Below are 22,229 nucleotides of genomic sequence, written 5' to 3'. Positions count from 1 at the left end.
ATTAGCTGGGCATGGTGGCATACGCCTTTAATCCCAGCACTCAGGAAGACAGAAGCAGGCGGATCACTGTGAGTTCAAAGCCAGCCTGGTCTACAAAACAAGTCTAGGATAGCAAAGGCTACATAGAGAAACCCCATCTCAAAAACCAAATTTTAAAAATATTAAATTTAAAAATCTCAGATATTTTTAATTCTCAGAACTAAAACACTCCATTAATTAAACAGTTACCATCTGCTATGTCTGCTAGAGTTTGAGCATGTTCTAGAACTGTTCATGTGCTGGAATAATTTATGCTAGTATTAGGTTTTCTAAACACAAATTATTACAAGATAAAGTTCATACTTGGATGTCCAGTCCCTGTTAATGTTGCTCTTATTAGTCTCTGGTTTGATAAAAACAAGTATGCCTTAGTGCTTCATCAAACTTTGTTCAGATAGCTCCCTTCCAGTTTTTTTTCCATGTTGTTATATAGATATGTTGTCTGCCAAGATGCTGCTTCATCCACACTTCTACCTGAACCATGAGGTAAAGGAGTCCCTTTAGGTTTTAAAGACTACTGACAAATTTTCATCCTGTTCTTGCAAGTTTAAAAAAGAAAATACAAAACAAATACACTCCCTCTTCTTACCTTTCCTAGCCTCTGCCATCTTACTGCCTGTCTTTCTATGAATCTGTTTATTTCAAATATACAGAGCAATGAAACACTCTCTCTCTTTGTACCTCAATTATTTCATCTGGTTTCATGTTCACAATAGCACCCCATGTGACAGAATCCTCTCAGTTTTAAACCTGAATAACATTCATATTTGCACATGTAATGGAATGTTATTTCATTCTGATTATCCATTCATTTTTGGTTTGTTGCCATGTTTTAAGTATTGTGAATATTACTGCCATGAATAAAAATATTAAAATATTTCTTGGATATGCTACTTTTAATTATTTTGTTTAAATATGCAGCCTGTCCCTGAAATGAACAAACACTATATTATGTGTCATATTGGCTGTAAAAGAACACACCTCAGCCAGTAGGGCAGCAGGATTTTGATTACAACAATTTCTTTCTAATACATATTATAATTTAAGATTGTTAGTGTGTGTGTGTGTGTGTGTGTGTGTGTGTGTGTGTGTGTGTGTGTGTGTGTCAGGAGACAATTTGTGGACTGAGTAATTTCTTTCCTTGTACCATGTGGGACCCAGGGATGTGACTCAGGCTTCAGCCTTGGCAGTAAGAGTGTTTACTCATTGAGTTATTTCAACAGTCTTTTTTTGATATATTTTAATAGTCATCTTAATGTGTGATAGGCATATCAAATTATCATTTATATATTATCTTATCTACTTGAACTTTTATTGTAAAAATGCCTCAACAAAAGCAACTGAAGGAAGAAAGGGTTTACCTGACTTCAGAATTTTGAGGGTACAGTCCATTATGATGGGCATTAATGTGGCAGAACTTAGAGCAGCTGGTCACTTTGTGACCACACTTGAGAAGAAGCGGTTGATGGTTTCCTGTGCTGAGCATGCTTTCCAGGGCTCATACTGAGGGTGTGATGCACCTCACTACTAGGCGAGCCCTTCCCATGTCACCTGACTTGATCGTCACTGACTTCACTGACACCACTGGATTCACCATGCCGGCAGGATTCTGTCTAGCTGACAATTGAAAGCTGACCATAACAGTCATAGTTTCCTTTTATCCTACTACTCGAGCTAAGTTGCGTGCTTTTCTTTTCCAGTAATGTCGGCATCATGTAAAATGAAAAGTTAGAAGCTACAGTTTGTTTCTTTCCATCATTTCAACTTACTAACATTTTAATTTAAATATTATTCCCCATCAAAGGACCCAAGGAGACACAGTTATTTGCTTCATTTATTTATATGCACAATTAAATTCATGTTCTCTTTTGGTAAACCTTTTTTTTTCCTGTGACAAAAACACACTGCATTACTCAAGCTGGTCTTGAGTTCACAATTATTCTTTCCTCAAATCCCTGGTTGTGGGACAGTAGGCATATCATACAATCCTTGGATGAAATCACTTCTTCAAACTGATTAAATGAGCTTCGGTTGCTTGTTGCTTCTGCAGAGGAGTCAAAGAATAGAGAGATGGTAAGCATGATTTTCCATAGTGAATCTATCCTGTCACTCATCATTCATGGTCAACCATATTCTGCCTATGCACCCCCTGACATCCACTTAGATTCCCTTTGGTTTCCATAGGAAAGAAGGCGATACATCACAAGACAGAAATGATATACACTAAAAAGTAGATACAATTTAATTTACTTTAATAACTATCAAATTAAGGCTTTCACAGTTTATTGTTGCTATTTGGTTTTAAATTGTTTTTTTCCAATAATTTTTTTCATTGGCTTGATTGTTTGACATGATAAATGGAATCTACAAGTATAGAAGTATAATAAAAACCTGTCAGGAGTCAATGAACTAGGCGAATCAAGATGTTCAACTTGGCCATCCAAGCATTCAGGTTTTTGATGGGAAATAGACTTACTGTTCTCAGTTGCCAGGAAAGAGGTAGAAGTGTCTTGTCAGGGTTGCCCGTTCAATGGTGGGCATCTGGGACACAATACTTGGCTTTTCAAATGATTGTTGCACCTAAAACCAAAAATAAGCTGTGAACTATAAAAGCCTCGAGATTCACTGAAGAAAATTGCAGGGATGACAAACTCCAAAGCTGTTGGTGTGAATCTAATAGATACTGCAACTCAGCATGATTTCCCAGCCCATGTAGGATTATCCTATGCACAGAAATGAGTAACATGTTCAATTAGAGACCTTCCCGCCTCTGTTTCCTCTCCTTCCTATTCATGAGAATTCAATTTGGAAGATGACCTCGTTTTAACCCCCAGCCCAAATGAGAATTAAGTGAAATAAATTAAAACCTCAGAAACTTCTTTTGAGGTTTGAATGCTGGATAAATTTCACAATCAGCAGGAACTGATTTATTACATCTTTTTACTTGCATTAAGCCATCATATCAGATTTACTAAAGATACACTACTACAGTAATACAGTAATTAAATTCTTCCAACTAAAACTGTCTCAAGGCCAAATGGTTTTACAATAAAACTATATAATATTTTCAAAGAACAGTTCATGTGACTGTTTATCAAATTATTAAAAAAAAAAAACAGAAAGAAAGCACAGGTACATGATAGCCAAGAAAAATAAATGTCCAGCAAATGGGAAAACTACAGAACTAATGTCCTATTGAAAATAGATGCAAAAATTTTCAATAAAAGTTTCGAAAACTGTATAAAAATACATCAAAACAATTATTCATCATGATCCCCAGGCTTCATCCCTGAGATGCAGGGATGGTTCAGTATATGTAAATTGATAAATACCATATACTATATAAGCAAACCAAAATATATAGCCACATGATTATCCTAACATGATCATCTCATTAGATGCAGAACAGGCCTTTGACAAAATTCAACATGCATTCATGATGAAAGTAGTAGAGTGATTAAGGATACAAGGGACATATTTCAACAAAAGACAGTGAGTTTACATCAAGTTCATCGCCAGTGTCAACTTAGATGGAAAAACAAAACAAAAACAACCAACAATTCCACTAAAATCAGGAGCAAGATAAGGTTATCCACTCTTTCCATACCTATTTTATATAGTACTTAAACTCTTATCTAGAACAAAAAGATAACTGAAGGAAACCAAAGAAATACAAATCAGAAAGGAGAAAATCAAAGTACCTTTATTTGCAAATGCTATGATAATATTCATAAATTACCATAAAATTCCACTGGGAAATTCCTACAGCTAATTTTTCTTTTCTTGAAAACTAATATATGTCATCAGAAAACCCAGGATTTAGCCTAGTAATTCATAATATGCAAGATTATAATTTGTATTTTTCTGATATTTTTAGAATTCTCTGTGATATACTGACATCTTTTTTCAAACTGTATTTTAAACATTCTACTGAAAAAAAAAGGTACCATTTTATTTTTTGCATGTCTAGTTATATTATTGACAGTTGGAAAGTGAGTGCAGTGAAACCTGTACGAAAAAAATAAATGATCTGCAAAGAAAGTACTCACCTTCTGAAATATATCCAAGAGATGACAAGAGCAGGAATATGTCTGGAAGCAGGTAATAAGTTTGGTAATGAAGTAAGAGCCCTTTGTTTCATCTATGTAGGACAAATGGTCTGTGAAGAAAGAAAGTGACATTTTTAGGTTTATAGCACTTCTGTGCTTTAATGTATTTTTGGTTTAGATATTTTTAAAGCAAAGATTGACAATTAATTTGAAGTGAAAGGAAGTATAGATAAGTCTATATTAACTCATCTTTTACAGTAACTCATTTTCTACAGAGAGACAACATATTCTTTCCAAAGCTGAACTAAATGGAAGCATATCAGAATGGCAAGAGATTGTGCAGTGATGGCATTGGATTTACAGAAGATATTTATGTCATAGAAACTCTACAACAAACTGCCTGTCAACTCTTAGGTTGTCTATAGATTATGTCATGTTGTTTTGTTGTTTGTTTGCTTTTTACCATATAATAAACAAAATGGTATAATCAATATTTAGGTTACAGTGGATGACCAAGTCATATGTCCTGCTGTATTTACATGTATTGCACTGCTTTACAAATAATAATAATGAAACAATCACTATAAAAATGTGCTCAGTATGTAGATTATAAGCAACATGTCCTTATCCACAGCATGCTCAGTAAAGAAAATCCATAAGAGGAATATACTTTAGGAGGAGAGAGGGGAGTAAATGACATACTCAGTGTTGATGGGATCTTACATATATTTCCTAAATCATTAAGTGTCAACCTAAACATATGCACTTGAGGTTATCAAAGTTGCTTCTACAAAATATTTTAAAAGGAATCCTTGAAAATTTACAAATTACCAAAAATAGATATATGACACTATAAAGGAACACATACATAACAAAATGCTAACCACTCTGGCCCAAGACCAGACCTGCAAATACTTTAGCATGTCTTCTTCAATCTCCTTTAACAGCGTACACCATTGCTAGTGGAACATGTCATAGAATTGTTTTATCTAAAATTTGACAGAATGTTTGCAAAAAGCTTCTTAGAGCTGAACTTATGTGAAAAATCAGCCAGTCTTGTGATCTATGCCTTTTTTTTATGTATGCGTGTTGAGATATTTGATACAAAAATAAGTCATTTATGTATTTCAAATGCTGTGAAATGAAGGGTATTCTCTGTGTGGGAATAATAGCTCAGGAACTTTGTATATATTTCATTATATAGTGCTCTAATTACAGTAAAAGGCCAGTCTTAAAGATCTCACATAGGAAGACATGTCCTCAAAGCAAAATTAAGACTTATTTAAGATGTAGCGTTGGACTCAAATTTTGTGTCAGAACATTGTTACATAAAGATGGTCTTTGGCCTGCACAACTGTAGGGTTAAGAAAACACATACATGGGGTTGTAGAGTAGAAGGCAATGAAGTCCGTCTCCACGTGCCTCAGCTGCACAGCATCTGCCACCACATTCCTAGGCAGATCTACAGCTTCCCGTGACTGGGCCTTTGAAGGCTATCTGACCCACACTTCCCCTGCATTCCCTGTGGAGACAGAGCATTATATAGTGCTGGGCACACTCTGTAGGACTTCCCCAACTTCCTTCCTCAGTCGTTTTAAGAGCTCATTCAGATTAGGTCCACACACACACATGCACCATATGTGAGTGCAGAGACAAAGACAAAGGGAGAATTGTTTTCCCTGTAGCCTTGAAGTAAGTTACAACTTATAACACGATTGTGTCACACAAAAAAATATTGATTGCTGAAACAGCAGAGGACTTTAAGATCTTCATTATTTTAGATTCCCTGGCTTTAGCTAGGTTATCTCTATTTTATAATTTTAGTTACTTATAGGCCTATGGTAATTGGAAATCATAGTCATACAGGCCTATTTACATCCTACAAGTTGGATGTGATAGTATTTGACTATAAACACAATCTTCTGTGACCGAGGCAAGATATTGCTATGAGTTCTTTACCAGCTGGAGAGATACCTCAATTCTCTGTCTAAAATAAATAAAATAATATACACAAACGATATATGTATGCTCAAATTATATTGTTTTACTATTCCTCATATTCAAGTTTTGTTATTAACATAGGTGCCCATTAATAAATACAACATGGTTAATATACATAGGGGAGCATTATGCAAAAAAAAGAAGATCAACATTGTATTATATGAAAGAAAATGGGTTGAACTGGAGGTTGTCATGTTAAACAAAACAAGCCAGATTGAGAAAGACAATATTACATGATTTTGGTTATATTGTCAATCTAGATTAAAAGCTAAAAAGATATGAAAGGGGAAGTCAAACTATATTTTAAAGTAGTCTGGATCATCAAGAGGGGATTGAAGAAAGAGAGAGTGGATATGGTATAGAATGTCCCAAATATATATAAGAGTACAAAAATATAATGAACCATTTTTGTATTAGTGCATGATAAAATAAAAAAATATAATTACATAGGGCCATACTCGATATTTGATTTTCCATATACTAGTTTATATTCAGCGATTGCATCAGTAAATGTAACATAAGGCATCTGCCTCTCTGTGAATGCAGGTGCACATCTGTGCACAATTACAGGTGAATGTGTAGATAAATATATGTGAAGATAAAGAGACAACCTTTACGATAGTTCTTAAGATGTCATCCATTTTGAGTATTGAGACAGTGTCTCTCGCTAGCCTTTAACTTCACAAATAGACTATGTTGATTGGCCTTTTGGCTATGGGGTCCCAACACAGGAATTTAACTCTCTGCGTCTCCCCAGAATTGAGGTTGTAAACCTGTATTTTATATACGTTAGGTGCAGTATTATGTAGATACAGAAAGCCAATTCTGGGGAGGCATGGAGAGTTAGATCCCTGTGGGGACCCCACAGCCCAGTGGCCAGTCAACATCATCTATTTGTCAAGTGATTGATAATGCAGTCTAGCCTTGCTGTTTGTTTGCTGACCTTATTTCTGTGTGGTCTGTTAGTGAGAGTAGGGTAATGAAATCAAACACAATTATTTCATTGAGAAACTCACCCTCTTCTAAATACAATTTTCAAACAGATAATGTAAAAAACCCCACAAATATATTAATAAGTAAAACAATTTTGTTCTAATATTTGTGTATTTTTGCCAATTGGAAAAGTCCTTCATCACTTATACTGGATAAACCTTATATGAAACATTTTCAACTAACCAGGCAACTTATTGCAAAGCCTCATTTGATGGATATTTCCATTGGTTCCATTAATTCCTGAATGGACCTAAAGTTATTTCTCCTAGACACAAAACCCATGAGGCATTTCTCTGCCAGCCCCTCTGCACCCTGCAGCCTGAGAGCTCACAGTTTCGCCAGGGAACTCACCTCCTCTGCAGGCTTGCACAATGATGACCTTGGGTTTGTCTCTTAGGCCTGGACAGTGGCAATTGTTGAATATCTGATAGATAGTATCATATTGTAGCACATCTGGATTGTTTTTACTGTGCATTGTTCCACAGATGCCATGCAGTGTGCCGTGTGACATAAGCACCAGGAAAGTGCTGTCCGACGTCTTGTATTCTGATAGTGCAGCAAATTCTCTCATTTTTGCCTCCATACCCTGCAAATGACCGATGTCGATGTCTTCCTTTAGTAGGATGCAGGTTAAGATACATCTTACCTCCTCATTTAAGTAAAGTCAACATTAAGGACATACAACAATTTGGTTTACATTTTGTTCTTAGTGGTACAGTGAGGTCCACCTTCTCACATGTGGTAACACTGTGAACTGCCTCTGTGATCACACAATTATGTCTCTTTTAGTACATTTCCTTTTCTATGTCTGTATTTTCTCTTATTTCATAGGTGCTGGCTTGTTCTATTAGTACTTTAATATTGCCCCTAAAACTCCTTCTTATGTAGTTAGAAGAAAACTGAACTTAGGTCTTCATTGTCCTTATATTTCTCTTCTCCCACTCTTGTCTTCCTTAACTTCACTCGGTGCCCTCTTGTATCATGTATGCATGTACATAGGTGTACATGTATATGTATGCTGTCCAGCTCTCTACTTGGAAGCTGCTCCCTCTTTCTTTGCGGAGCCCTCTTGCTTTCACTATATGTGTCTCAGCTTATTTGTTATCTTCACTAAGGTTTTCTAGATGCCTCATCATTTACTGTACCCCACTCTGCAGATCTCTCTCCTTTCCTCTCCTACCTTCCAGTTTGAGTTAATAGGCACTTAATATTTATTTATGTAGATAAACACACCCTTGCACACACATACACACACACACACCAACATATATATATACACACACACACACCAACACGCACACACACACACCAATTCTCTGAAGCTTTATTTTTCTTATGTTTGATTGTTATTCTCTGAGATATATTAAAATCAAAAACATGGATTTCCTGTCTCATATTCAGTGTATACTACTTCATCATGTTCTGTCACTGAGTCTCAATGGCTACCCCATGAAATAAGAGTATTTCACAAATCCATATTGGTCACTTCTTGTATGGTATATGGAATATTTGCAACTTAAAGAGGCACAGATTTCATTTTTCATTTCTCTCTCTCTCTCTCTCTCTCTCTCTCTCTCTCTCTCTCTCTCTCTCTCACACACACACACACACACACACACACACACACACACACACACACAACCATACACACACCCCACACTCTCATACCTGCACCAGCATGTAAATCAACATAAGGAGAGGTTTTTGCTTAACAATATATTGCTCGTTTGTGAATAAAACACTACGTGTTATGTGTATAAAAGGCTGTAGTTGCTCTTACCTCAGCTGTAAGTTCCTTTTTCAACACCACAGTATAGCCCAGGCCTTCAAGAAGGCCTGTCATGCCATTGATGTCAAAGTCAGCACCACGCCTCTGTGGGAGGTGTTCGAACTCTGTATTGCATATGATAAGAGCCTTTCGAGTTCGACCCTTGGCCTCCATTATTGGGTAAATCTGTAGAAAATTGACATTAATTTGTATTGGTTGAGTTTTTGGAAAGCTTATTTGTCCATCATAAACATTGATTTTTTAAATGTCTCAGTTATCTTCCTGGTCCCTCAACTTCAACTCAAAAGATCCTTCCTCTGCCCTTCTCTAGGACTAAAGACAGTACTAGAATATTACTGGGATAGCTACACAGTCTCGAGAAAAGCAGGACTTTTGCTATTTTCTCCTCATTTTGTGCTTAATCAGACTTGAATTTAAGGTTTTGCTCAGATATAAAACCCAAGCATAATTTCAGTTAAAATTAAGAAAATAGAAAAAAAGGTACATTCAGTTTTATTATTGTGGTACCATTTTTAGTATATGTACATTTTAATAATAAAATGCCTTCTATGTGTGTGTTTTTTAACTAGTTTACAGATAATTACTACTTAACTGTACTGTTTTATAAATATTTGGATTTCATGACAGCAGATACAATTTTCATAATCCCTGAATAAAAGAGGGGGGGAAAAAGAACTAAATGAACACTATAAATTTCACCACAGAATTAAAAGACAATTAGAATATGTTTATAATCAAAACCATAATCTATAGTAATCATATTCCCATTTCTTGACTTCCAAACTTTAAGAAATTGTCTTCAGCATGAGCAATTGTTTTTGTCTCTCTATTCCCACCAGGAAGGACAGTACATCTTGAGTCTTTTCTCTACAGACTCTCATGAATTCCTCAGCGGGACAAAGCTTGAGAGTGTCCGTGGATTTTTCTGGTTCTTCCATTTCTGGATCATCTGTAAAATACATTACATCATGTCAGTTTTTATGTATAATTTTGAGATCTGATTTGTTCAGTGAGCAGAATGATCTGGAAAAAAAATCATGGGGAGATGGCTCTTTGATATGTAGAGGGCAGTGCTTGCTAAGCTGTAGCACACACAGGACCCGGCACAATTACGAACAGCGAGGGAAGTCGCTGATGTGAAGAGTAGAACTGCCCAACCATGGGATCCCGAGTCTCATAATTCCTGGCAGAACACCGCTGTAAGCTGGGATCAGTCCTCACCTTCCTGTATTCAACAAGGACTTTAAATTTCTGGTAGTTTTACTCGTTTTTGTTGTTGTTGGTTGGTTGTCCTTTTAAATTTAATTTATTATAATGCATTCAGATTACATCCCTCACGTTATCCCCTCGCTTGTATCTTCCCATTCTTACCATCTCTCCCTCGTCCACCTCGTCTTCTTCCCCAAACTTCTGACAGAAGGGAACCTCTTCCCTCTCCATATGAGCACAGCCAATCAGATCTCATCCAGATAGTCTGCTTGCCCTTCCTCTGTGTGCCACCTCCCCACCAAGGGGAGTGATCAAATCAGGGGCACCAGAGGATCCCCCCCATCCTTGTTTATTTTTACAGAAATATTTTACTTACCAGAGTGCTGTCCACTAAAACATTACTTTAATTGATATAGAAGTTTAGCTTTTCTAATATTATATTTAACAAAGAGAATACAATAAAGGAAATACCTTTAGAGATACTTATATTCTTTAGTGAAATGTTCCACAAATTTTGCCTTTCAACATGTATTACTATACACAAGTGGCTCCTAGCTGCTGTCTTGGAAGAAAGTTTTTTAAAAAATAGGAATATAGACAAATTTTTAATTTCTGATTCCTACAAACTGATTAGAAATTCTATTAAATTAAGACAAAGCTATCATCCTTGGCAGATAGAATGGTAAATGTGTCTCTCTCTGATGCTAAAAGCTCCCAGCACAAATGAGTTCAATGAAACAAACAAATGTCTTGGATTCCTCTTATCATTCAGTCTGTGTTTTCAGATTTGCACTGAGCACCTTGAGAAGTAAGTTCAGATGCAAATGAACAGCCAGAGAGTCTGGACCTGTTCTAGTATCCTGCAGTTCTCTGTGGCCTGGTCTACTGGGCCAGTGCTTTGTTACTGTTATGAGGGTCATCCAGGGATGCACACACAGACAGAGCTGAGTGTCCTTCAGTAGCACTTCTGAAAGTGCTCCTGTGTGTGTCCCCTCCTGAGTGCTCATTTCCTAAAAGCTTAGTGTTTGGACCTTAGTGTGATTTCTGAGGTTACTAGAAACATTTTGCACAGTATTTTAACTATATTAGAAAACAAATTGTACTTCAGTGACACAAAAATTTGAAGCTCAAAGAGGACGTTGGATCTGAGAACTGAGGAGATCATGGGCTCTCTGAGCTATTGTTCATGGGGTGTTCTGCCCTTACCTTCACCGTGCTGCCTTCTTGTGTCCACATTAAGGAATGTCTGTCTCAGGGCATCTACAAAGGCCCAGTGCTTGTTTTTCCGTTCAGCATTGTTAAATTTTTCTTTTTCGTCCTCCTTTAATTTCAATACATCGCTTTGCACCAATTTTTCTAGGTACTCAGTGAGGACTTCTTTGCCCAGGTTTTCCAGCATCTTAAGTGGTTTGACAGGACGGTTGTTTTCTGTCAGAGGCAGAACAGAGTCATTAAACTATAAGAAGGGAGGAGCTTTGACTCAACTTAGACACAGTTGTTGCTATGTGAACCCATCTCTGCAAACAAATTCTATTTTCCTATTTCCCGTGAAGCTACGTGCCTGTTTCATTGTACCTGTAGAAATGGGTCAACCTTGCAAGTTTACGGCAGAGTATGTGTTAGATAAGATGACTTTTTGATAGCTGACTCTTTTTATTGTGGAGCATTGGTATTCACTGGTTTCATTGTTCTTGTTCTCTTGGTCACTCCTGAAGTGGGGATGATTCACCCAACGTGTGTGATTTTGAAGAAGCTAACTCTCTTGTCAAAACAGGAAAACTCTTCCCACTGCTTTGTAGCTTCCTCCCACTCCTTTGCATTCAGATTCTTCAGTTACAGCAGTATGTTTTCTACCTTCATTGTCTTAAAAATATAGTTGTATTCATGTGTTTGCGCTTAAGGCGGGGGCTGCACAAACTGTTTCCCCTACCAAGGATAATGCTTGCAGTAAACTTGGACCTTCTGTTCAGATCTAGCCAATGGACAGCTCATTATTTATGGTTGTGGGGAGAGCAGGGACTGCCTCTGACATGAACTTTGGTGTCCTTGAATTGATCAATTCCCCTTGGTGAGGAGACCTGGTATCACACAGAGGAAGGAGAAGCAGCCTATCGAGATGAGACCTGATAGGCTGTGGTCATATGGTGGGGAGCAGGTCCCTTTCTGTCAGAGGTCTAGGGAAGGGGACTAGGGCAGAAGAGGGAGGAAAGGTGGGAAGGGAAAGATACAAGCAAGGAGATAACATTAAGGACGTAATATGAATATATTATAATAAGTTAAAATTCAAAAGAATGATTTAAAGAATTTTAAGTAAATATGTGAAATTACAAATAAATGAATAAACATGTAAAAGGGCCTATTTATTTTCCTTTGTTCATAAACACAATTTGGAATTCAATATATATGAACATTAATATTCCAGTATTGCAAAATTACTTAGGCACACAGTTGATGTATTGCTCCCCAGGATTATTAAATGTTTATAGTGTAGTAGAATATAGGTATCAAAGTACCATATTTAATTTTAGTTCTAAAGATAAGACTTGGGCATGGAATATATGCAAAGGCAGAATATTTAAACAATTTCCACTTAACTTTACCACACTAGTCACCCAGTGATTAAAGACATGTCATAATAACATTCACAACAAAATGGCATAGGCAAAGAAAATTCATCAACCTAGAAAACAAGGACTTCAGCCCAGATCACAGGCATCACTGTCTTGTGTGTTGGCATTTACTCCAAAAGAGACACATAAAAATTACAAAACATGAAAAATTACATAATAGCATTTGGCGCAGTAGAGGTAACATTGCTCATGTACTTAAGACTAAATGTATATGTCTTAGAAAACAATGATAGCAAAGAAAACTATAATGAGATACAAACACCTAGTTTGAGTTACTGGTACATAGGCCAGCCCTTCACAGTAAGCCTGTGTGATAATATTATTTACTTATTTTAAGTATAATAACAACTAAATATAACATAAGTACCACTTAATTCACTAGTTACTACAAAATATACAAAATAAGATCATATGCAGTCAACTATGACATAGGATCTGTAACAATAGTTATTTAATGATTTGTGACTGTGACAATTATTTCATATAAATATTCTCCCAAGATATCTTGAAAAATTTTTTCAAAGGGATATTAATAATACATATACTTCCATACACAGAGAACATACTTATTATTTGATCATATTTTAAAAATACTATAAATTAAACAGATCTGGAGAGCAGGGCTTGAAACATGTTCATAAATTAGAGATCCTGTTTTATAACATCATATGGTGTTCCATATAGTTCGGTGAAGAAATGTCTGGAAACACACTAACATGATGCTTCAGAACCCAGAAGAGAGAAAAACTCCATTTGGTGAAAAATATTGAGACTGTACAGAAAAGACAGAGGAGATGAGATGTTGGTCATGGATGATAGTGTATAAAGGTCTATATAGTTTATATACTATATAGATAGCATATCAAAGTGGAACAGACTTTGATAGCACGTAAATATAACCCAAGTTAGTCATGAAGCATCTACTCTGCCTGAGTTCTGATCCTCTCTCATAGTAACTTGTATATTCAAAGAGAAAACAGTGTTGACTGAGGGATGAGTGGTAATTTATGAAGAAATTTACACTATATATATAATGGTTAACATCATATTCAATGGCCACAAATAAAATAGTTTTCTGTATAATTAGAAACAAAGTTTTCCTCTATACTTTTGTTCTATAAAATATTAAATATTCTAGAAATCAGAAAACAAAATACAAAGTATCTGATTATGAGAGAACATAAATCATGCCTTACATACAGGAGCTTTAAACATTTTTCCCAACCTATAAAAGTTAATAGCTATAATGATGTATGTATCTGAACTCTCAACTTGGAAAACTGACACAGAATGATGGCCAAAAATGTGAGACCAGCCTTGGATATATAGAAAAACCGGTATCAAAATCCTATCAACTAAACAACAATAATAATAAAAACTAACTAGTTATTCTACTAGGAGATCATATGATTTAAAAATTAGCATTTGCCAATGGAGTCTCATTGGATGTACAAACTATACTTAAGGGTAGGTCACATACCTTTCAGTAGATGACCAGTACAAAACAAATCCAATGGCATTTTTAAAAGACATTTTGTCTCATATTGGTTTGGGTTTTTTTTTACCTTTTGTTTTGCTGGTATTTTGACTATATATTATAATTTTTAATTCTATGTTATCTTAGTTTTATTTGTGTGTGCATGCATGTATGTTTTTCTTCGGTTTATTTCTACTTTGTATTATTCTAGTTTTGTATTTTTTGTTTGCCTGGATTTTTTAAAGAGATAAAGAAAAATACTAGATATGAAGTTGGGTAGGTGGGAAAGTAAGTATGATCAGATAAGAGTAGTGGTAGGGGAATTTTTGATCAGAATATAATGTATGAACTTTTTATAAAAATGTAAAATAACTCAGCATGAAAATGCTAGCTATTCTGTGGTTTCAAAAATGTCTGAAAATAACTCAAAAAATAAATTCTATTAAATTAGTTACAAAAACCTACACAAGAATGAATTTAGCCAAGGTGGTCAGTATATGTACCATTAAAACTAAAACCTATTACTGAAATGATTGGGATGTTTTTATATATATTGAGGGATTCCCTGTGTTTGTGGAATAAAAGGGTTAAAATTGTTAAGATAGCCAAAACACCTAAAAACAGACTATGGCTTCAATGGAATCTCTATCAAAAGTCAAGTGTCATTTATATAAAAGTAGGGAAAACATTAAAGTTCGTACTATAATACATTTTTAAACTTAAAATGTTACATACGTAACAATAATTAATGAAAAAAAGAGGCTGTGCATTTTAAAGAGAGCAAGAAGGGTTACACAACAAGGAAGGGTAAGAAGGCAAGGAGGGGACAGCGAGCCATGAGGACTGTATGGGAAGAAGGACGGAGAACAAGAAAAGTTAGACATCAAGGTGGATGAAAGAGTAAGTAGGACTAGGAGTGCAAGCAAGGTCGGACAACAAAGTGACACATATTGAAGGTTTTGGAGGGAAGAAAGGAAACAAGGAATGATGTAACTGTATTATAATCTCAAAGTCAAAATAAAGAAAAAATAAACCAAGAAATCCTGACTAGTAAATCACAGCTATTGGGAACATACTATATAATAATTACAAAGATAAAATAAATAAAGTGGATTGCAGCCCACAAAGAAGCAAGAACAAAACCCCATATGATGGGAAAGAATTATAGATAAAGGTTTGCCTCAAATTACATTTCAACCAAAGCACTGAGAGCCTATAATCTGGAAGAGGCTGCCTCTTCAGTAAATAATCGTAGGAAAATTAGGGAAACACTTATAGAGGAATAAAATTCATTTTATACCTCAGACCAAATACAAGAAAAAATACTTTAACAGTTAAATTTTGATTAGTAATTATGGAATGTTAGAAAAAAAAAACAGAGGAAATACCCTGCTACATTAGCCTATACAATGATTTTACCCTCATGACATTTAAAAACAGTTAAGAAAAGTTAATGAAGAAAATTAAAGTAAATAACTGTAAAAAGCAAATAAATATAACAAAAATAAACAAACAAACAAAAGCTGAAACCAAAGGAAACAATGAATTGAGTGAATACACAGCCTGCAGCATTTAAGAGCAGATTTTCAATCTGATTATATCATTCCTTGATTATACCATACACTCAACCTACTTAATAGAAAGAAAATAAATTTTAAAAAAATAGTGACAAGTTACAAAAAAGTATAGATAGCCAATATGTATGTGGCATAAACAAACAAACAGTAATTATCAGTAAATACAAATTAAAGCCACAATGAGATACCAACTGATGTTTAATAGAATGATCATTATCAAAAGGGCACAAACTTTTATAGCCACTATGGAAATCAATATGACAGTTCAGCAGAATATTGGGAATTGATCTACCTCAAGACTCATTTATACTACTTTTGAACAATAAACACAAAGATCTTCTCATCCTACCACAGGAACACTTGCTCAACTATGTTCACAGCAGCTTTATTCATTATAGCAAGAAACTGGAAAATACTTGGTTGTAGCTCAACCAAAGAATGGATAAAGGATGTTTGTACACTTATTCAATGGAGTATTACTCAACTGTTAGAAAAATGACATCATGAAACTTGAAGAAAAATGGACGGAACTAGAGAGAGTTATCCTGAATGAGGTACTCCAGGCCCAGAAAGACAAACATGGTATGTTCTCACTTATAAGTGGTATTATCTGTTAAGAAATGGAAAATCATACTACAATCCTTAGACCCAGAGAGACTACTTAACAAGGAGGGCCCTAGGGAGAATGCAAGGATCTCTGAAGGAAAGAGGATAGCTTAGATCTTGCTGGTAGACTGGGGGAAGGTGGGGATGGGAATAAGAAGGATCATCTAGAAGAGTGGAGGAATGGAGGAAGAGGTTACAGAAAGAGGCAACTGGAATTGGGAGGAGAGCGCGATGTGGAAACCTAGTTTTGTTAAAACTACCTGTAATCTACCAGGGGACCCTAGTAAGGACTCCTAGTAAAGGAAGATATGAAGTTGGAGCCAGCCATCTTCTATAAGCAGGCAAGGCTTCCAGCGGTGAGACAGGGGCACTGAACCAGCAACATATCCTTTGAGCTACCCTCTGTGCTGCCTACAAGATGTACTGGGACAATGGTGGCGCAGAACTTGTGGGAGTGGCCAACTAGTAACTGGTCTAATTTGAAGCCCATGCCAGGAAAAGTAGCCACTGTCCCACATTGCCACTGCCTGGATGATCATGAACTAGAAGCTGGATAAACCAGAGACCTAGGGCAAAAAACAAACATGACTTCCAAAACAAAAACAAAAGCAAAAAAACAAATCAATGAAAGGATCTTAATGATAATTAGCTATACTCATAATCTGTGCCTAGTCCAGTTGTCATCAGAGAAGGTGCCCCTGGCAATTGATCAGAGCAGATCTGGAGACACAAGGAAAAACAGTAGGTGGAAAGAAAGCCCATGTGGAAGTTCTCCATTGGTTCTCTCCCTTCAGAGTGTGGGAAGGGCATTGCAAGAGGGGCAATATAAATTGTGGGAGCCCCCAGAAAAGAGGGCCTGCACAGGCCTGTCCTAGGTCCTCTGTATATATTATGGTTGTTGGTTTGATCTTTTGGGGATATTCCTGACGGTGGGAGTCATGATATCTCCTGCCTTTCTTTAGGATGCTTTTTCTCTGATTTGATAACCTCATCCAGCCTTAAAGTGATGGTTTGTGCTGACAATATTTTTTGTTGTGCCATGTTTGGTTGAGGTCATTGAGAGGCCTACTCTTTTCTAGGCAGAGTTGATTTGGGAGGGAGGGGAAGTGGTAGAAGGAACTTGGAGGATCAAAGAAAGGGAAAGTTGTGGTAAGATTGTATTGTATAAGAGAAGAATAAATAAAACTTAAAGAAAGACACAAGACTAGTGTTGTAGAGTATGTTAAGGAAGTGAACCTTTGTACATTATTTTTTTGCAGTATAATCTAGTATAACTACTAGAATAATTAAAAATGGTCCATGGAGAGTCTTTACAAATAATAAAAAACTTCTTTGGATCAACAAAACCCATTTCTGGTTATATCCTATGCAAAAAACAAAGATGGTGAAGAAATACTGTAAAATACTCATTGCAATATTGTTTACATCAGCCATGATTGAGTCAGTATAAGTGCATGTAAACAAGTGAGTGAATGATGATTATATATATACACACACATATATATGTATATATATGTATGTATATACACATATTCCTTACATATGTACATATGACATACATATATCATATATACTGTTTTAGTATTTTTTCTGTTTTAGTATTTGTAAAACTTATCTTTAGCATTTTAAATGAATTTCTGACAATTGTGAATATATTGATGAAATTGTAGGACATTGTGTTCAGTAAAAGAAACCAAACCACACACCCAAAGCTCAAATACAATGTGATCTCACTTATGTATGGAATATAAAACTGTTACACTCAGGGAAATAGTAAAGAGGTCAGGTGACAGGGGATATTCAGAGACATGTTCCTTAAGGAAGCACAATTCCTTAGAGAATTCCCTAGAGAGATAAATTCCACAGCTCCCCTGGAACAGAATGGCTATAGTTCATAAAGATGTATCTATTGTTGCAAATTACTCAGAGAATTTAAGTGTTTATCACTACATAAGAAAAAGAAAGAGGTAATATATAGACTAATTAATCTTGCATAGAATTGAACAGTGTATATATATTTTCAAACATTTTATATAATAACCATATATATTATTTGCCAGTTATATAAACACATAAATTATCACGTAAAAGCAACTGTTTATCCCAAAGCTAATTCTTGTAAGTTACATATACTCAGTGCACTAATTATAAATCCTAAATGATAGATAATTATTTTTTTTATTTCATAGATCCAGCCTATACCTGGATCCCAGTATTGAGAGTTATATATTTAATAATCAATATTCTATTTCTTTTTCATAACCCACAATCTCATTATATTGAATTCACAACTGAAATGACTCATTTTAAATGACCCTTCTTTGTACATTTACTAATAAATAATATCCCATCTCCAACATAAGAAATGGCTTATGCCTTATTTTCTATCTAAATCTATGTTTTCTTCATTGTATCTATTAAGCATTTGCAGAATCTGTCCATTCTTCTCAATCCCATTTCTTTTCTTATTTTCACAAAAGTCTTCGTATTCATAATTAGTCTGTGAACATTGAAGAATCTTACACTTTCTCATTTGTTCTTCATCATGAAATTGAGTATTCTAGTGTCTCATTTTAAACCTCGGTCTTGTCATTCAACCTCAGCTTCTGATAAGACTTCCATCCTGCTCACTGATTTTAAATATCCAATCTTCATTTAATCTACATATCTGCATACATATACTTGCAATGCTAGAGTCCTAGGTAGTCCTTTAGTCTAGTTTTCCCATTTTTTTCCCTCACTTTATGCTCATTATCTCATCTTACTTAACACTGAACCTGGTAAGTTCCCTCAATGCTTCCAAGCTTTTCTTGGATGTCAAATGTGTTTGTTCCTAGAGTACATGGTTTTCCCTAATCTGGCATTTTTATTTTATTATTATGATGCCAGCCTACATATCAATATTTCCCCCATTAGACTCTAAGGCCCGTGAAGACTAGAGATGTAAACTAGTCTTTATTATTTCTGATATTAAGGTGGTTCAACAGTTCTCTGAGCCTCATTGATAACTAAATATATGAGCAAGCACTACTGACTCAACTCTTTAATTATATTTAATAACAAAGTTGCTTTAACTTGCTCAGCAAAAATTATAGCATATTGGAAGATTTTGAGCTGAGAGGAGGTATGTGAATCTTTCCATCCAGTCAGCAGTGTTTATTGAGCATCTCTTTGTAAATGATAGCTTTCTAGCTTTGGGAATGCTATTTTGAACATGTATCTCTGTACAGCAAACCTTATAGGACAAATGTAGAGACAGTATTTAAAAAAAAAAACCAAAATGCGAAAAGCATGATAATGATTTAAGTGATTGACATGTGGACAAGAAAATCATTATTAAAAGCAGCATTCTATGTGAAGACAACTTTTACAGTAGGAAATGTGTGGTGCTAACACCTCTTCTGGCAAGGTTGATAGTGTCTAGAGAGTGTCAGAAGTAGTCATAAAGCTGGAGGGGCTGGCCTTTAGAAAGAAGTATATTCTGTGGTGAAATGTGCAGCAAACACAGAAAAAAATATGAGATACATGTCATTATTTGAAGACTTCTGCAGAAAAATACGGTAATGTCAGTGTCCTGGGTGTAAGAAGGCCAACCTCAGATCACTCTGTCCAAAGTATATTGGACACAAGTTGGAAAATGCAACTTTTCATCAGTGATAGAACAGCAATGGCAACAAAAATGTGCTCATAAGTTTTAAACATGAAGTCAGAGAACAGTTAAATAAGCTATCATATAGAAAATATTTAAAAAACCATACTCATGGACTATTGTAGTTATTTTTAAGTGGGTTTCAGGGATAATAGAATCGCAGGAGAAAATTAGAAGATGGAGTTCGTCCAGTTTGTAGTTTTCTTCCTAGGCAATGTAGTAAAGTGTTATAAATGTTCATGTACTTTGTTTGTCCAATATCATTCAATTTATCATTCTTATTATCTAATTACTAGTTATTCCAATCCCATAGGCAATATGAATGACATGCCTTGTTAAGAGGCCGCCAACCACAGTTATGACTTTAATTTAGTGACCACATCATATGCTGTATGGAAGTTTTACTCAGTTGAAGCATTCCATCTGTGAGGGATGGGGAGGCTTAGAGGATTAAACCAAATGTCACATATCTGAAGGAATGGAAACTTGGACACTCCTCAAGACTTCCAGCAGCAGGAATAAGCATCTGCTTGGAAAAAGAGGCTGCTCAGCAGAAACAAAGAGAAGAGATCTCAGACTGCAGTCTCCTGCAAGCAGTGCAGTGCTCCAGAGTCGGTGCTTTCAGGAGTCATCATCCACGATGACTTGGGCTTTTTGGTGATGCAGCTGCTTTTGAGTCATCTCTGCTTCTTGTAAGTAACCTCAATTAAAACTCAAGTGGACCAAGTTTGACTTTGGTGTAATTGTTACGTTAGTCTGTTGTGGTTTTTCCTGCTGGAGTAAGCAGATGTGTGTGCTGTATGCTCCAAAAAATTCTGTCACAAACCTAACCTAACCCTCATTTTTAACAAACACCTAATTGAAATCCTGAGAGATATGCCATCCTGGAACTTAAGTTAAACGTTGGAAGATGGGACATAAAGCAATTGAAAGTAATTACACTCGAGGAAGAATCAAAGGAGTAGGAAAACAGAGTAAAAGGAAACTGTGTAAGTGTGAAGACAGTAAATATATTCTTTTTTGTGTGAGACCAAAATCAAGTTTCAAAGAGAACATAGACAAGTGCATATTTTCAGGTAGGAAAATCTGTCTAAGATGCTGACGTCATATCTGCATATGTATCATTGATCTACATCTGTGCCTATCTGTGTTTATTTAAAGATAATAAGTAGTTACCTATATTACTGAGTAAGAAACTGCAGTAACAGATACTAGGATGTCCAAAAGTCAGAAGTAAAAAAAAAAAAAAAAAAAAAAAAAAAAGGTGCCTGCAAATCCTAAACATAGGAATCGACTTGAATCATCTCTAAGCCAGCTGCAGAGTTGTCCACAGATGCCCGAAGCCTCTTTAAGGTTCAGATATTCAAGTTGAGGGCAGCATATTGAACCGGAACCCTCCTTATGACCTCAGATTACTTAATTATATGATTTAGAAATTCCTAAGATTGTCCAGCCTCACATGTACTTGTAGAGAATAAAGGCAAGGAAATGATAAAATGTATTTGAGCACTTGTGAAGTGATTACCAGCCCTGTGCCTTTTCAGCCTCTGAGTGGAAGATGGGTGGGTGGTTTGAAAGCAGTGCCAAGGACAGAACAGAAAGCTAAGACCTGGGAAGGAGCACACGAATCAAAACATTGTGATAGGAATCCAAGGATGTGTTACAGCAGAGTTGATTTTAGCAGAAGTAGAGAGCTAGCAAGAAAATGGAATCATTTTAAGTGGAACCAGAGAGTAACTCTAGGCTTGGGAAGTAGGTGTTGACTTCAAATATGTGCCAATTTATTTATCAGAGGAATGTTAGTGCCTGAGTGTCTAAATCAGCAGCCCAGGAAAACAAACACTTTTAGAGTTCATTACAGACTTTTGTCTCATATGTAGGTTATTCTGGCTTTACCCTCCTCTTTGATTTCCAAAAATGGAAAATAACATATAAACTTCTTTGTGGCTCAAAGCTACATATATCTCAGTTTCTCCACAATTGCTGACACACAGTAATTTCCCATTGTAACCAGGCAGGCGGGGAACTGGCTTCTACACCACTGCTCTGCTTCCCCGCCCCCACGTTTTTTCTAATCTCTGCCTATCTCAGAGCTGTGGCTATTGTAAAATCTAGGACTCAAGTCCTAGCCCTTATTCAGGAACGACCCCAGACTCACCAGCCATGACAAAAGCTTCAGTTCTTTCCCACAGGGCAGACAGTTTCTTACA

The 22,229-nt window shown here is 35.8% G+C and overlaps 1 protein-coding gene across 1 annotated transcript; it reads right to left on the bottom strand.

Moving 5' to 3' along the window:
- Positions 1-1,860: 1,860 nt before the first annotated feature.
- On the bottom strand, positions 1,861-22,191 carry LOC311598169 (caspase-4-like). Its single transcript, XM_084783097.1, is given in 10 exon segments — positions 1,861-2,083; positions 2,516-2,619; positions 4,089-4,198; positions 5,467-5,581; positions 5,585-5,610; positions 7,434-7,668; positions 8,863-9,036; positions 9,708-9,820; positions 11,287-11,508; positions 22,178-22,191. Coding segments are annotated over 9 exon segments (1,101 nt in total). The 5' UTR covers positions 22,185-22,191; the 3' UTR covers positions 1,861-2,083; positions 2,516-2,520.
- Positions 22,192-22,229: the final 38 nt, after the last annotated feature.

Source organism: Acomys minous (genome assembly GCF_964271855.1).
Source record: "Acomys minous genome assembly, chromosome: 5".
Classification (NCBI taxonomy): domain Eukaryota; kingdom Metazoa; phylum Chordata; class Mammalia; order Rodentia; family Muridae; genus Acomys; species Acomys minous.
The sequence above is the reverse complement of the archived record's forward strand: the minus strand, read 5'-3'. Positions and strand labels throughout refer to the sequence as shown.